At 40.0% G+C, this 15,462-nt stretch overlaps 1 protein-coding gene across 1 annotated transcript in view; it reads right to left on the bottom strand.

The window, feature by feature from the left end:
- The window catches only part of WDR1 (WD repeat domain 1), an 80,959-nt gene that overhangs the window by 43,846 nt on the left and 21,651 nt on the right, over nt 1–15,462 (bottom strand). The window contains exons 6-9 of the mRNA XM_053704139.1: nt 13,051–13,128; nt 7,475–7,555; nt 1,519–1,752; nt 303–390 (exon numbers count right to left, since the gene is read on the bottom strand). Of these exons, the coding sequence (XP_053560114.1) occupies nt 303–390; nt 1,519–1,752; nt 7,475–7,555; nt 13,051–13,128 (481 nt within the window). The remainder of the gene's footprint in view (nt 1–302; nt 391–1,518; nt 1,753–7,474; nt 7,556–13,050; nt 13,129–15,462) is intronic.

Raw genomic sequence — 15,462 nt, 5'->3', positions numbered from 1 at the left:
ACCTCAGAGGTGGCGGACTGCAATTATCCTGATCAGATACAATATGGATGATTGACACCCCCTCCCTGCTGGCGAATGTGCAGGGGGCGGCATTGCACAAGCATTTCCCCAGAAATGCTTGTGCAATGTTAAATGCCGACAGCGTATGCTGTCGGCATTTAGTGATGCAGGGCGGGCATGATTCGCTACAGCGAATCATGTCTGCCCGGGGTTTCATAAATCTACCCAATTGTATAAACAAAGAAACTTAGGATAACACGTGAGGTAACAGAATACATTTTTTTTTTTTTAAAAAAGGATATTGATGTGTCCATCATGGCTACCAGTAAAAATGGTAGGTCGACCATCTTTTTTATGAACAGTCATACACTGAATAGACTTGTTGTGTCCCTGCAATGCATAAAATAAAGGGTTAATATGCTACAACACTCAAACTTTACTTACTAAATAGACAAAACTAAGCAGTTTGTATTTTTTTAGACTATAAAAGACTTCAACTAAGCGAGTTAAAAAGGGACAATAAATGATTTTTTTTTTTTTTTTACAGAAAATGTTTAGTTATGCATAATGAAGCAAATTTGAAATATATGTTCATGGTTTATTTTGCACCTTTTTCATGAAAATTAGCTCTGAAAATTAAGGATTTTCTAATTCTCAGAAATTGCTGATCTCTCTAGGCTAATCCTGCTACATAAATATTTTTCCTCAATTGCCTTTAACTGAAAAGCAATGTACTTTATATTATTATGTCAGTGACTAGCCTTTTTTGTCTGTGGGCTAGAGCCCAGATTGGCTTCTCCAAATAATGCAAATGGCGGGTGGAGTTTAGCTATTGAAACTACAGTAAAAAGGATGTTAATTTGTTTTCAAAATGTTAACACTTGGCTGATATGTTATTCTTTAGCAATACAACAGAAATTTCTTCTAATTGCAAGGTGGTTGCTGTCACTTTAAATATTTTCCTGCACTCTTACAATAAATTAACTTACTAGGTGAGTAAAAATATTGGAAATGCATTAACACCTTGTTTGTTTCAACAGTTTTACTACAGCCAAACTACACCCACCAATTTGGACAAAGCTACCATTGCGTTAGTAAATGTCCCATTGCTTTTGCAGCTTCTCATCTATTCTCATCAGTGCAGAGACCAATTAGGGACAGGTATGCAGCAGGGTTAGGCTTGTGAAATCTGCAGCCTGCACTTCCAATTCTCAGAATTGGGAAAACGCATCATTTTTAAATTAACAATAGAAGCATTTTAAGAATATGATCACTACAAAAAAAAAAAATTGACAATTACCAGACAAAGTTCAGAAATTATTAGCTATTTAAAACAATCGTAACTCTTAAATTGGCATTTTCTAAACAAATGTATTTGTATTTAATCTATTTCATGGGACCATATTTCATTATGGCAGAGAAACAAGCACTTTTAACAGGAAAGCTTTAAAAATGAAAATTTGATTTTTTTTCCCCCCAAACAAATATCCTGTCCCAACAAAATATCCCCGGCTCTACCTTGATGACACGCAGTGGTTTGTTTGGGTTGTTCTTGTCCAAATAGTTGATGTAACCGGAGAGAGAAATACTCAACAAGTAATTGTTCTGCCATAAACAGCCCAGCTGCTGATCAAGCACATCTGACCCGAGCTTAAACGTGGTCACTGCTGAGTTAGCGGCAACGTCCCAGATCTTTGTAGTTTTGTCGCCAGATGCAGACAGCAGCTGAGTACTGTCAGGACTCCAGCTAATCTGTAAGAAAACAAAACCTATTCATTGCCAACACGTACTAAAGTGAACAGTAGTCAACACATTGTAAAGCTCATTTTACTCTCCGCCTGGGGAAAAAAGATACAGACTTTTAATTATAACACCCAAATAAACTAAATACAACTGAGTTCTATCTGGTTATGGGTACTTTGTACTTTAAATGGACATGAAACACATTTTTTTTTATTTCATGATTCCGATAGAGCAAACAGTTTTAAACTTTTTAATTGACTTCCATTATGAATTTTGTTTTCTTCTCTTGGTATCCAAGTGCACATGTCTGGGGCACTATATGGCAGCAGTTTTCCTGCAGTGCTACAGACATCTACCTAGGTATCTCTTCAACAAAGAATTCCATGGGAAGAAAAACTTAAATTATGCTTACCTGATAATTTTCTTTTCTTCAGATGGAAAGAGTCCACAGCTGCATTCATTACTTTTGGGAATTTAGAACCTGGCCACCAGGAGGAGGCAAATACACCCCAGCCAAAGGCTTAAATACCTCCCCCACTTCCCTCATCCCCCAGTCATTCTGCAGAAGGAACAAGGAACAGTAGAAGAAATATCAGGGCAAAAAGGTGCCAGAAGAACAAAAATAACTGACGCCCCAAAGAAAAAATATGGGTGGGGAGCTGTGGACTCTTTCCATCTGAAGAAAAGAAAATGATCAGGTAAGCATAATTTAACCTTTTCTTCATAAATGGAAAGAGTCCACAGCTGCATTTATTACTTTTGGGAAAACAATACCCAAGCTATAGAGGACACTGAATGCAAAAACAGGAGGGTATAAGAGGCCACCAGGCCTGAAAACCCCTACCTAACAAAATCCCGCTTCGTCCGAAGCCGAGAACAACTTCGAAAAAAGGAAAAGGCCCAAGGACACTGACCCGCAGAGAGTCCACAGCTTTGCTAGAGACCGCAGGAACTAGACTTGACTGAATCAACAGCATCCAAGAGACACCGTCGCCCAGCAGTCGGTCTCCAAACAACACACCCCTTACTAAAGAAAGGGAACAAACTACCGTATTCTTCCACAAAGAAGAAAAGGCACGGAGAAAACATGATTGTAGATGTAAAGCATGGCTAATCCCCCTTAAAGGGATTTAAAAGCGCTGGTCATTTCATCAACCTCAAAAGGAGGAAAGGCTGAGTAGAGCTCGCCAGGGATCGAACTTGCAACCCTCGGTTTGCTACAGTGCAGAGTATCCACAGTGCATTAGTATGCTTAACTAGTTTCCAGCTAGCAAATCATATTGTGATCACTAGGCGCCCTCACCGGACATAAAAAGGTGCCACGTGTCTGAACTAGGCCTCAAAGACAGAAGGATTTGTACCCAGTCAGGACCAGCCTGAAACCATAGGCCCCAGCACTGTCAAGGCCACAGAGTCTCCCCCGATGATGAAGGGATCAAGAACAGTCAGACTTTTGTAAACAGAGCGACCACAAAATCATGAGTATCAATTCCAGAGAGGAAAGTTCCCGAAGGAAACATCACACCACAACATGAGCTTTAAATCAAATAAAAATCATCCTCACCGGATGAAAATAAAAAAGGTAAGGCAACCCGTAGGTTATCGCCCAGGAAGAACGGACAGACCCGCAAGACCATCCCAACAAGGGTCCGAGACTTCCAAGCTCAGAATTGGAAAAGGATACACAAATAACAAAGACTATAAGAAGATTACTTGATCCACTTATGTCTATGTATGCAAGCCAGTCGAAGAGTAAGACTGAGAATCCCCAGACCCATTAAGAGTAGGATCCTCCAGCAACGCCAAAAACGTGCCTTAGTAGGAACACCAGTCTATAATGAAAGGCGCAACATACCTCCGCCGGGACAAAAGGAAACACCGGCCCGAAGGTTGACCCACTCAGGCCTCAGGGGCAGTCGCTCCCCCGGAAGGCTGAACTGGACAAGGCGATCCCACGCCTGACGAGCCCCGGTTAACGAAACACGGACAATATCGTAAGCACACTCCCGGGAGGTGCAGATGCGCCAGCGCCAAGGATATGGCCATGCGGAACCGTGTCGTAACTTCAGGTGGGAACAGGCCACACTCCCTAGAAAGGATAAGCAGCGACTGGGTTACCCGCTTGCGTAGTAAGAGTTGAAGGTAGGGAACTCGTCTTGTGAGAAATAGAACCCCCTGGGGTGATGGCTCAGTGGGCACCCGATTCCCCGATCCCGAGGAACAGAGCACTCTAAATCGGCATTCGGAACATAAACGGATGGGCATGTATCACCCGGGCCATTTCATATTCTTCACAAGAAGTAGAGTCTGAATCAGAGACGTCGGTCTCCAAGAATCCTCCATAACTGGGACACTGCTGCCTCCAGAGAACCAGACAGCAGCGGACCAGGATTTCTTCGTCGCTACGCGGTCAGGAAAACGGAAATGGGGTCACAAGTTAAACCGTGCAGTCCATGCAAAAGAGCACCCGACCGAAAAGACTGCATCACTAGACATAGGCCATTATGTTCCAAAATAGCCATGAGCCGAAGCAACACTACACAGTAGCAGACAGAATCACTTAAACACGATTATAAACCCCCCTGTTCAATAATCCCCCTCAGGAAATATTAACCCTTGATTCCTAGATACAAAAAGGAGCCTCACTGTCACTGAGACCCTATGTTAAAGTTATCCCCGAAAGGTTGTAGCTCCTCTCAGATAAACAGTTGAAATTAAAATACATCCATGAAACTAAAATGAAACAATCTTACCGGAATCTACGCCGTGGAATAGGAACATGGCCCTTTAAGTGTGACAGATAGTGTCGCCTCTGCCATGGACTTGAGAGAAAAAAAAGCAGGCAGCAAAACTCGTCAACGCCAATTGCTTGTGAAGCTGTTAATATGAGTTGGGATGGTTTTGCAGAAAGACTATCCCTGCATCTTAGGACTCCAATTTTCACCCATGCTCTCACTGAGAGGCTGACAGGGCTACTTAAAAACTCCAGTCCCATGCCGAAGAGTACTACCCTCCATAAGAGACTATTGAAAACTTCTGACAATTCTGTGCCAATCTCCTGGGACAAAAGGCAAATAATGACTGGGGGACGAGGAAAGTGGGAGGAGTATTTAAGCCTTTGGCTGGGGTGTCTTTGCCTCCTCCTGGTGGCCAGGTTCTAAATTCCCAAAAGTAATGAATGCAGCTGTGGACTCTTTCCATTTATGAAGAAAATCAGAAACTTTAAAAATGCAATGCTCTGTCTGAATCCCTTTTAAGAGACACTGTACTCAAAAGGTTTGTGGTCCAGCTAGAAGAATATTTAAAAACATATTACAGTACATTGTTTTTATGAAACAGAACCTCCCTGTGTAGAATAAACCAATGAGCAATAGCTACCAAAGTATCAACTGTACACAAGCATGAACTTCCTGTTTCTTTCTCTAAAAATTTAACTTAACCTCTTAAGTGCTAACGACGGCTCAGAGCCGTCGCTAGCACTCTCCCACCTTGAGGGAGATCTGGGGGCTCCCACCCGCTCCTACCCTGGCGATTGGGCCTGTATAGTGACAGGCATCGCCGGGGCTTTACGTTTTGCACGATGACATCTTGCGTAATGACGTCACCGTGCAACTTTATTTAAACATCACAATGGCAAGTACAGGGAAAGGGGGCATGCTGCTTAGAAGCCTGTATCTCAGGCATCTAAGCAGCTACAGACCCCCAAGACCCACCGTTAGAAAGGTAACCGCCTAACCTTTCCACAAGAAGGAAAAAAAAAAAAAAAAAAAAAGTTAAAAAAAATATATATATATATTTAAAAAAAATTAAAAAAAAAACAAACAAAAAAAAAAAAAAACTCTCAAATCAGCTTAGCACCCAGCTATAGCTTAAAGGGACACTATACTATAAAATTTGTTTCCGTTTATTGTATTCCTAATGACTTATACCCATTGCAGATTATTAAATGTAAGGGAAATTGTTCCTTAATGATTATTTTTATATTACAAATAACTGCTTTTGCTCATTTAAACCCAACAACAGGACATGCTGAGCCCATTATGTTATTTATGTTCAGTATTGACATGCTTATTATGGCTGGGGGTGGCTGAATAAGCATATTCCATCTATTTCAAATACAAAATCTATCCCTCGTACTGGGAGACTAAACAATGCTATTTTCTTTACACAGTTTCTCCTACAATACAACTAATGGATGAAAATATTCTCCAGCCCATTGCTACAGGACTGCCAAGGTTGCAAGGACTGTGAGGCGCTGACAGCAAAAGCGTCTGGTATAAGTACTTGTATACACCTTATTTAAAACGCCAATACCGCCTGTAACGAGACCATTCTGTCTCCCTGGTCTTTTTAGAAATTCATCACCGCTAAAGAATCTTTTCAATAATTTCATCAACTTCATCAAATGAACCTTTAGAGGAATTTTACCAAAAACAAACTTTTTAAAGGATGAACTCTTTATTATATGTACTAGGAAAATTTGTGTGTATTTTCATGTTTAACCTATAGTTTGATTAATTTTAACCAATTATATTTGTTTTTAATTAAACTGAGTTTGTATGCATATAGTAATATGTTGGATTATTAAATTGTGGAATTTTAAAACTGTACAGTGTATCCTCACCTATAATTAATTATAATTAAATTATTTTAATTAAAGGCACTACATTTAGAGACAGACAGATACTGGCTAGCAGGTTTTAAAAGTAGATATTCCCTATTTTTTAACCAGCGCTTTGTTGTTTTAATAGATCATTTTAGAGTACAATGTCCCTTTAAAGAGACATAAAAGTGCAAAAAAGAAAACATTTCCAATGTGCAAAGGGATTAAAACACATAGTTAAAGCTAGCTATTGCAGCAATGCACTTCTAGGACCTAGCTGAACACACTGGGAGAGCCAATAACAAGAGGCATATATGTGTGTAGCCCCCAATCACCTGCTAGCTCCCAGTAGTGCATTCCTGCTCCAAAGCCTGTCTAAGAATGTTTTTCAGCAAAGGACACCAAGAAAATAAAGTGATAACAGAAGTATATGTAAAAGCCTCTTAAAACTACCTGCTCTATCTGAACCATAACAGTTTTCCTTCATGTCCTCTTTAAATTTTCTCACGTAAAATATTTTAACATGTGCAAAAAACACTCATTCACATATACAGGACTCAATTAATGAGCATGGTTTGTAGAGCAGGCTTTAAGAAGCAAGATGGCAACTGCAAATTTAAGAAGCACCTTCTTTTGCCTATCCGGCACCACAGAAGTGGTGAGACCAATCACCTGGGCACTTGCTTGGTCAATGTGACCGACATGCCCTGCACAAGAGGTTTCATGTGCAATTCCGCACCCAGCTTCTGCGCAGCCATTTGCGCTATAGTAGGGCATGTCAATCACCCCGAAACAAGCGGGTATCTGGGGAATTGATCTCACCTCTGAAGTGGCAGAGAGGAAGTGGATGCAGTTTCTGTTTCTTAAACATGTGGCAGCAGCCTTACTTATGTAAACCTGCTCTGCATAGCCCAAAAAGTTACAAATGCAGCATCATAAATTTAACCCTCCAAAAAAAGTTGCTTCCAAATACATGTGACAATTTGTCCTGGTGTACGGTGACCCACACAGTGCAGCACCAAAGACCAAAACACGCCATATAACTAAGTGCTATTGCATAATTTAAATCCCTTACACCTTTTATCAGATTCAAAGTTTAAAAGAAAATAAAAATAAAAATGTACTTACTGCATAAATTCCTCCATCATGGGCTTTGCCTCCTCCGAGAGAACCAATTTTTTCTCCAGTCTTCCCATCATATAGTAAAATCTGTATAGTCACACATTAAAGGATTATTACATCAAAGAGTAAATAAATAAAAAAAATAGGCATCAATAAGTTTGCTGAAACTTGAAACACAAAAAAAAAAAAAGGATTCATTAAAAGGATCAATAGAGGGGAAAAAAAAGTAAATTTATGCTTACCTGATAAATTAATTTCTTCTATGGTACGACGAGTCCACGGATTCATCCTTTACTTGTGGGATATTATCCTCCAGCTAACAGGAAGTGGCAAAGAGCACCACAGCAGAGCTGTCTATATAGCTCCTCCCTTAGCTCCACCCCCCAGTCATTCGACCGAAGGTTCAGGAAGAAAAAGGAGAAACTAAAAAAGGTGCAGAGGTGACTGAAGTTTAAAATCAAAAAATATAATCTGTCTTAAAATGACAGGGCGGGCCGTGGACTCGTCGTACCATAGAAGAAATTAATTTATCAGGTAAGCATAAATTTACTTTTCTTCTATAAGGTACGACGAGTCCACGGATTCATCCTTTACTTGTGGGATACAATACCAAAGCTTCAGGACATGGATGAACAAGACAGATGGCTAAACAGAAGGCACCACTGCTTGAAGAACTTTTCTCCCAAAAATAGCCTCCGAAGAAGCAAAAGTATCAAATTTGGAAAAGGTATGAAGCGAAGACCAAGTCGCAGCCTTACAAACCTGTTCAACAGAAGCATCATTTTTAAAAGCCCATGTGGAAGCCTCCGCTCTAGTAGAGTGAGCTGTAATTCTTTCAGGAGGCTGCTGTCCAGCAGTCTCGTATGCCAAACGGATGATGCTTTCCAGCCAAAAAGAAAGAGAGGTAGCCGTAGCTTTTTGACCTCTACGTTTTCCAGAATAGACAACAAACAAAGAAGATGTTTGACAGAAATCTTTGGTCGCTTGCAAGTAAAACTTCAAAGCACGAACCACGTCCAAGTTGTGCAACAGATGCTCCTTCTTAGAGGAAGGATTAGGACACAGAGAAGGAACAACAATTTCCTGATTAATATTCTTATTAGTAACAACCTTAGGAAGGAATCCAGGTTTGGTACGCAAAACCACCTTATCAGCATGGAAAACAAGATAAGGCGAGTCGCATTGCAATGCAGATAGTTCAGAAACTCTTCGAGCCGAAGAGATAGCAACTAAAAACAGAACTTTCCAAGATAGAAGCTTAATATCTATGGAATGCATAGGTTCAAACGGAACCCCTTGAAGAACTTTAAGAACTAAATTCAAACTCCATGGCGGAGCAACAGGTTTAAACACAGGCTTGATTCTACACATTCCCTGGGACAGATGATCCTGTGACAACCACCAAAGAAGAGAGTCTCTGGATCCAGATTTATCTGAGGAGATAAATCCGCATAATCCCCATTTCACTGTTTAAGCATGCATAGTTGCAGTGGTCTGAGATGCAAGCGAGCAAACGGAACTATGTCCATTGCCGCTACCATTAGTCCGATTACCTCCATACACTGAGCCACTGACGGTCGAGGAATGGAATGAAGAGCTCTGCAGGTGGTTAAAATCTTTGATTTCCTGACCTCCGTCAGAAAATTTTTCATGTCCACCGAATCTATCAGAGTTCCCAGGAATGGAACTCATGTGAGAGGGAGAAGTGAACTCTTTTTTACGTTCACTTTCCACCCGTGAGATCTTTAAAAAAGCCAACACAATGTCTGTGTGAAATTTGGCTAGTTGGTAAGTTGACGCCTGAATTAAGATATCGTCCAGATAAGGCGCCACTGCTATGCCCCGCGGCCTGAGAACCGCCAAAAGGGACCCTAGCACTTTTGTGAAAATTCTGGGAGCTGTGGCCAACCCGAAGGGAAGAGCCACAAACTGGTAATGCTTGTCCAGGAAAGCGAACCTGAGGAACTGGTGATGATCTTTGAGGATAGGGATGTGTAAATATGCATTCTTTAAGTCCACGGTGGTCATATATTGACCCTCCTGGATCATTGGTAAAATAGTCAGAATGGTCTCCATCTTGAAGGATGGGACTCTGAAGAATTTGTTTAGGATCTTGAGATCTAAAATTGGTCTGAAGGTTCCCTCTTTCTTGGGAACCACAAACAGATTGGAGTAAAACCCCTGCCCCTGTTCTGTTTTCGGAACTGGGCAGATCACTCCCATGGTATATAGGTCTTCTACACAGCGTAAGAACGCCTCTCTTTTTGTCTGGTTTACAGACAATTGAGAAAGATGGAATCTTCCCCCTTGGAGGAGAATCCTTGAAACCTAGAAGATACCCCTGGGTTACGATTTCTAACGCCCAGGAGTCCTGAACGTCTCTTGCCCAAGCCTGAGCAAAGAGAGAAAGTCTGCCCCCTAATAGATCCGGTCCCGGATCGGGGGCTACCCCTTAATGCTGTCTTGGTGGCAGCAGCGGGCTTCTTGGACTGTTTACCTTTGTTCCAAGTCTGGTTAGGTCTCCAGACCGACTTGGATTGAGCAAAATTCCCCTCTTGCTTTGCAGCAGGGGAAGAGGTAGAGGGACCACCTTTGAAGTTTCGAAAGGAACAAAAATTATTTTGTTTGGTCCTCATCTTATTTGTCTTATCCTGAGGAAGGGCATGGCCTTTTCCTCCAGTGATGTCTGAAATGATCTTTCAGTTCAGGCCCAAATAGGGTCTTACCTTTGAAAGGGATGGCTAAAAGCTTAGATTTTGATGACACATCAGCAGACCAGGACTTAAGCCATAACGCTCTACCCGCTAAAATGGCAAAACCTGAATTCTTTGCCGCTAATTTAGCCAGTTGAAAAGCAGCATCTGTAATGAAAGAATTAGCTATCTTGAGAGCGCTAATTCTATCCAGGATATCATCCAATGGGGTCTCAACCTGAAGAGCCTCCTCCAGAGCCTCGAACCAAAAAGCAGCTGCAGTAGTTACAGGAACAATGCACGCTATAGGTTGCAGAAATAATTTTTTATCCATAGGATCTTTGAAAGCACAACTGTCCTCAATAGGTATAGTTGACCGCTTAGCCAGGGTACAAATAGCTCCCTCCACCTTATGGACCGTCTGCCACGAGTCCCACATGGCTTCTGATATGGGAAACATTTTCTTAAAAGTAGGAGGGGGAGAAAACGGAATACCTGGTCTATCCCACTCCTTAGTAACAATGTCCGAAATCCTCTTAGGGACCGGAAAAACATCAGTGTAGGCAGGAACTTCTAGATATCTGTCCATTTTACACAATTTCTCTGGAACTAAAATAGGGTCACAATCATCCAGAGTCGCTAAAACCTCCCTGAGCAATAATCGGAGGTGTTCCAGTTTAAATTTAAAAGCCGTCATATCTGAGTCTGTCTGAGGGAACATCTTTTCTGAATCAGAAATCTCTCCCTCAGACAGCAAAGCCCTCACCCCCAACTGAGAACATTGTGAGGGTACATCGGATATGGCTAATAAAGCGTCAGAGGGCTCAGCATTTACTCTCACACCAGACCTACTGCGCTTCCCCTGCAACCCAGGCAGCTTAGATAAAACCTCTGTGAGGGTAGTATACATAACTGCGGCCATATCTTGCAGGGTGAAAGAATTAGACGCACTAGAAGTACTTGGCGTCGCTTGTGCGGGCGTTAATGGTTGTGACACTTGGGGAGAATTAGATGGCAAAACCTGATTCTCTTCTGACTGAGAATCATCCTGCGACATACTTTTAGTAGCTAAAATATGTTCTTTGTAATTTATTGCCCTTTCAGTGCATGAGGGACACATTTTAAGTGGGGGTTCCACAATGGCTTCTAAACACATTGAACATTGGCTTTCCTCAATGTCAGACATGTTGAACAGGCTAGTAATGACCGCAAACAAGCTTGAAAACACTTTTTAGTGAAAAAAATATAACAATCTTAAAAAAAACGGTACTGAGCCTTTAAGAGGAAAAAAAGCATACACGTTCTGCAAAACTGTCTTAAAATACACCAATCCTTTCAATTTTTTGATACGATATACAAATAATGCAGCTGAGATTGCCCCACAAAGAAAGGAACGTTAACCCTTTACTGTGCAAAACCGGATCGTTAATAGGCCTAAAGCCAGACAAAAACACCCCCTGCACCTCGCCACAGCCCTGCTGTGGCGCCTACCTGCCCTCAGGGGTTGGAAAAATGGAGTTAAAGCTTCGATTTGGCCCAACACTTTCACAAGGGCCCACCAGAGTTGGAGCTTGCTGCTTGATCTGCAATTACAACTGCGCAACTGAGGTGCGAAAATAGGCCCCGCCCATCTCACTCGATGTTTTTACAGCCTAAAGGAACCGCACAAGAGCGGTTCCAAACTAGCCATGTGGGTTCTAAAACCCAAACCAGAAGCCAAGTGTACCCTCAATAAAGTCACAAAAAAAACGTTATTGAAATAAACTCTTTCAGTTCCCAAAAATGTTATCAGCACTCCCAGTTCACAAACCGTTTGCTCACAAACATTCAAACTCAGTGTCAACCATTTTTTTTATTAGCCCCTTATGCAAGCTTAGTAATACCCCTCTATATCTTTTAGGATTACTGCTTACCCTCTCCCTCATGGGGATACTGTCAGCCAATTCTGAAATACCACAGTCTCTCCAGAAAAAAAAAAAGACTGAACATACCTCACTGCTTATAGCATGAAAGGGTTCCTCACACTGAAGTTTCTTGTACTCCTCAGCCATTCTGTGGGAACTGCTCTGGATCTTAGTGACAAATGCTAAGATCATCAGCCTCCAGGCAGAAGTCTTCATCCATCTGCTGCCTGAGGGAAAATAGTACACACCGGTACCATTTAAAATAAAAAAACTCTTGCTTGAAGAAAATAAAAACTAACATTTTATCACCTCTTTCACTTTACCCTTCCTAGTACTTAGAGTAGGCAAAGAGAATGACTGGGGGGTGGAGCTAAGGGAGGAGCTATATAGACAGCTCTGCTGCGGTGCTCTTTGTCACTTCCTGTTAGAAGGAGGATAATATCCCACAAGTAAAGGATGAATCAGTGGACTCGTCGTACCTTATAGAAGAAACTACCTTTAGTTACATGTATAAGCTGCGTTATGAAATTTAAAAATATTGCCTAAATAACATGACGTTAACGCGCCCTCTCACAAGTGTCCCATTTAAAAATGCAAGTACTGTATTTAAAAATGCTGGTGCCAAACAGTTTGGATAAGGGGTTTTCTAACTCTGTGTGTGCGCGCGTGTGTTTTTTTTTCCCAGAACTTGTATTACTACTGGGTTTTTTTAGGCAGTAGTCTGAATACTGTAGTATGCATATAATATTTCATTAAAAATAGAAACAAAATGCACAACACATTCTGAACTGCAGCTCTTCTATGTATGAATGAAAATAATCAACAATGTATGTTTAATAGTAACTTGAGCCAGCATAAAAGAGCAATGCTAATAAGTTTACTTTCTGAAGTTGATAAAAAAATAAAAAAATCTGCAATACTGAATTCCAAGATCTGAACACATTTTAAGTAAACAATTTTTTTTATTTTATTTTAGATCTCTTACCTCGCCATCTGCGCTGGCTGTTGCAAATCTGTTACCATCAGGAGAAAATCTAACACAGTTAACAAATCGGCTGTGGTCCTGTTTAAAGATAAAATACATAAAGAAGATGAAGTAACAACAGAACATATTATTCTGGATCAAGTAATATTTGTGTACACAGTACTGACAGCTTGACGCATTTCAGGATCGTCTTCTAGAACAGACTCGCTAAACTAGTCATGAAATTATATTAAGGAAAACAAATCTGTGTGCGCATTTGCTGTCTTTATTTTTCCATCTTTACGGATAGAAAACACATTTATTGCAATTCCAATAACAACGTGTAAATCTCATTTAGCATAAATAATGGTTTATATTACAGTGATTAAATATACCATGCAACATCAAGTGGAAAAGCAATTATTAATTTACAAGTGTCCCTGTTCTACTTTCTCTTGCAATACATATCAGTTACACCGTTTGTAGAACTGGGTCACCTTACAACAGAGAAAGCAGAATCCATATACTACTATATAAGCTGAGACAGACATAGATTTTCTATTAATGTAATCATAATTAATGTATTTAATAATTAATGTATCAATTACTTTTATGTAAAATGTTGCAATCAATTTGTGCTTTGAATAGCAGAAAATTATATAATAGAAAACATTACACTGCCTCTATTGTCATGTGTGTATATTAGAATTCTAACTATAAGGATGGGAAAAAAATTAACATATATAGTAAGTTACATTTAAAGAAATTAATTTATTAGGATTAGCTGGAATTATTGAGTGATATCCTCAATTAATAGCTGCAACAACTAAGCAATATAAAAACTTAGATTATGAATATAATCTATTAAGAAAATAATTGTCAACTAATCTCATTCGATTAGTTGTTCTGCGCATGGCACCAGCTACTTCCCTCTGATGAACTCCTGCACGTGGTATTGTGTTTTATGGTTATGCCCTTAGCCTAAAGGACATCTACAGACATTTACTTTTCACTTTTTCAGGACAGTATATGTTTCTTTTTCACTTATGTGGGTTAGATCACCTGTGCAACCAAGAAATAATAGGAGTCATCATTTGGATTGTTTATATTAAATCACAGAGCTGCCAACTCACACGGTCTAGATGTGGGACACATGATTTGCGGCGTTTCCTCATAGACACCCAGTGATCTACATAAATCACATGGTGTGCTGGGGACCAGTGGTGAGGGAGACCATAAAGAGGGGCAACCCGAGGACATCAACAGCAAACTTAGAAACGAAGTCCAGGCTTATTTTAGCAAACACTGATAGGAAGCTACTACCAGAAGTTTGTGTTTAGTATTATGCACGGTTTTTTTTTTTTAAATATAATAAGTAAAATAATTACTAGAAAGACAGCTATAAATATGCCGTACACAACAGTGATACAAAAGCTGAAAAACAAAAGGAAAAAAAAATTATAATAATTGGACAATTGCCAAAAGGGTGACAACCACTACCATGAGTATTTCTGAAAGGAAATGGTCTGATTCAGCCTGACAGAGCACATTTCAGCCTCTCTAATGAGTCCTGGTTTTGTCACTTTAATGTGTTACAAACACTGACAGCTGCCTTTTCATTATTAATATTAAAAAAATAAAAATGTTAAACACAATTTGCAGTGGCTTCTTAGGGCTGTAACTGCTAATAATTTGGAACATCAATAGCCTGCTTAGAAGAGAAGATAAAAGGGGCCGTGTAAAACTAAAAAGCTCTATTACTGCACATTCTTAAACAATTGCCTCATTTCAAATTATTTTACCTCATGCAAAGATGCTAAATTAGTAAAGCTAAGCACCCAAGATCATTGTCACTGCCGACTGATGAGCCAGTCAGGAGAAACATTCATTTATATCCACTAATCACTGACTGTACCCAGGCTCAAATATATGGCATGAGGCGTTCCTGGTCTGCGACTGTGCACAGATTAAACATACTTAACTCAAAGTGTGAAAATCATTTTATTGTTACAATTTTACATTAATTTAAAAAAAAGAATATAAAACTCAAATCTATAATGTACATGAATACATTTAAATTTTGAAACTTTTCAAAATGTATTAAATAAATGGTTTTTAGTCAAAGTTTCTGGGAGAGCTTTTAATGTGCCAGAGAGCATATATACATATGACCTGTGCGCATGAAGTTAAAAACAACTTCTCATAAAGCCAGCGTTGCTACGTATTTGTCTGCAAACTAACTCATTGCTTACTCAATGTACACTGTTTGAGCAGTGTTCGAATGCAGGTGCATGGGTATATGTACATAGACTCAATGCACAGCAAAAGCTGTCACTTTAAAGAGGTACGATATATCTTGCAAGGTTTCAGACACATTTGGACCCTATGTATTATATGAAATAAATGCCTTTTTAAAATAAATAAAAATAGTGC

Source organism: Bombina bombina, chromosome 2 (genome assembly GCF_027579735.1).
Source record: "Bombina bombina isolate aBomBom1 chromosome 2, aBomBom1.pri, whole genome shotgun sequence".
NCBI lineage: Eukaryota > Metazoa > Chordata > Amphibia > Anura > Bombinatoridae > Bombina > Bombina bombina.
The sequence above is the reverse complement of the archived record's forward strand: the minus strand, read 5'-3'. Positions and strand labels throughout refer to the sequence as shown.